We start from the raw sequence: 2,033 nt of genomic DNA on the forward strand, positions 1-2,033 counted from the left end.
CAAACTTGGGACCTTGCGCTTGCCAGGCAGGCACTCATGCTACTGAGCTGTCTCCCCAGGCCCTTCCTTCTCTTTCTGAAGACAAACACAGCAGTTGATGAACAGATCGACATTCCAACAGAATAGCACATCATAAAGCACTCGTCACTGGAAAGCCAGGGCCTTTTCACTTGCAATTTCCGTCCAGTTACTCTGGATTTGAATTTCTGAAGACTTCTTCAGCATTTAACCAGTTCTTTGTTGCTTGAAGGGGCTAGGACTGTTTCTCCACACATGAACTGATCCTTGTCATAAATCACTTTTATAACAAGAGAGCAGCTAGGACACGTTGCCACGTCTTCTCCATTCTCCAAATCTTCCCTGGTGATGGAGAAGTTATCCCCACACGGGCAGGGGTAGAAATACGTCTCCGAGTCCTCGTCATACTGAAAGTCCTCGATCTCCACCTCGTCGTGGAATACTGCCATAGCCAAGGGGCCGGCCAAGCGCTGACAGCCGCGCCTTCCGACACCGCCTCGTCCGGTCTGATATAGTGCCCATGGGCTACATAACGTCCCCTCTTCCTTTTTGACATTTCTCTCCACCTGGTTGAATGTATCCATGTTCTTTTGGGTTTTGCGCCTCTGACTATCTCTCTAAGGCTTTCCTAGCCTGGAGGTCACTGTAGGATACAACCAGCTATTGGGGTACTCTCCCCACCCTCAGTCCTTTAATTTTTTAGCTTTTCTGAGTCAAAGTCAGAGTCAAGTCAATCAGCATTCTCCTGGGCTCAAACCATTATGGCAGGTGCTACTAACTTTCTAGAAAAGGAGTGGCTGTTGCGACTTCTGCTGTGTAGTTTTGAGGACTCTGGTTCCAGCTTTAACTAATGTATGAAAGTTCCAGGAAGGCAGTTGTCAGATATTTGGGAATAGCTGTAAAACTCCTGATAAATACTTTGTGATATTCTTTCACTTTCAAAAATTTAAATTTTTTGATTGATGAATAATTTAATCTTTATGTGGTACTGTGTGATATGTGGACATATGAAACATTATAGAGTGATTACATCAATGAAGCTAATTACCCTATCTTCCACTTCACATACGTACCATTTTTGTGGTGAGAATATTTATTTATTTATTTATTTACTTTCTGTATTTAGGACAGGGTCTACAGGGTCCCACTACACAGATCAGAGTCGTAGTGATTCTCCTGTTTTCAGCCTCCCAAGTGCTGGGATTATAGGCATGTGCCACCATGCCCAGTCTCAGTTGCTGTCTCAGCATGCCCTGGCAGTGGGGCTGGCACAGCATGCTGGGGATTGAACCCTGACTACTGCACTTTGCCTAAGCAGGTGCTTCAGTCCCCTCGGCTATGTGGTGATAATATTTAAAATGTGCTCTCTTAGCAATTTTGACTAACCTGTACATTATTAACTGTAGGTACTATGTTGTAGCCTACGGCCATAAGACCCTGAACATACCCAATCTCGTCTGATCTTGGAAGCTAAGCAGGGTCGGGCCTGGTTAGTACTTAGATGGGAGGTACGATGTTGTACAGTAGCTCTTCAAACTTATTCCTAACCGAAGCTTTGAATCTCTTGTCCAGCATTTTCCCCCAACTTTATCCTGCCTCTGATAACAATCATTCTGTTTTCTGCTTCCATGAATATGACATTTTAGATTCTACATATAAGTGAGATTATGCAGTATTTGTCATTCTGTGCCTGGTTTACGTCTCTTACATGATGTCACATTCATCTGTATTGTTGCAAACGATAAAATTTTCTTTTGAAGACTATAGTATTTCATTAGGTATATATGCTACATTTTCTTGAAGTAACAATTTTTATTTTTAGGTATTTCTAGATTTAATTTTTCTAGCTCAGCAAAAAGCAGTAGTAAAAGGCGTGGTGAGATGGCTCAGTGGTCTAAAGCACCTACTTAGAACAAGCTAAGCTAAGCAAAGCACAGGGACCGCGGTTCAATCCCCCAGCACCACATGCCAGCCAGCCCCGCCCTCTGGTAGGCTGAGCTGGCCACACACACACA

General features: G+C 43.7%; 2 protein-coding genes across 2 annotated transcripts in view; one reads left to right on the forward strand and one right to left on the reverse strand.

The window, feature by feature from the left end:
- Positions 1-2,033, forward strand: part of Wdpcp (WD repeat containing planar cell polarity effector) — a 316,117-nt gene that overhangs the window by 113,721 nt on the left and 200,363 nt on the right. The gene's annotated exons all lie outside the window — the stretch shown is intronic.
- Positions 188-482, reverse strand: LOC101570566 (DPH3 homolog). The gene has a single exon (XM_004636161.2). It carries the CDS (start codon positions 465-467, stop codon positions 219-221), a length of 249 nt encoding a protein of 82 aa, XP_004636218.1. The 5' UTR covers positions 468-482; the 3' UTR covers positions 188-218.

Source organism: Octodon degus, unplaced genomic scaffold (assembly GCF_000260255.1).
Source record: "Octodon degus isolate 3935 unplaced genomic scaffold, OctDeg1.0 scaffold00078, whole genome shotgun sequence".
NCBI lineage: Eukaryota > Metazoa > Chordata > Mammalia > Rodentia > Octodontidae > Octodon > Octodon degus.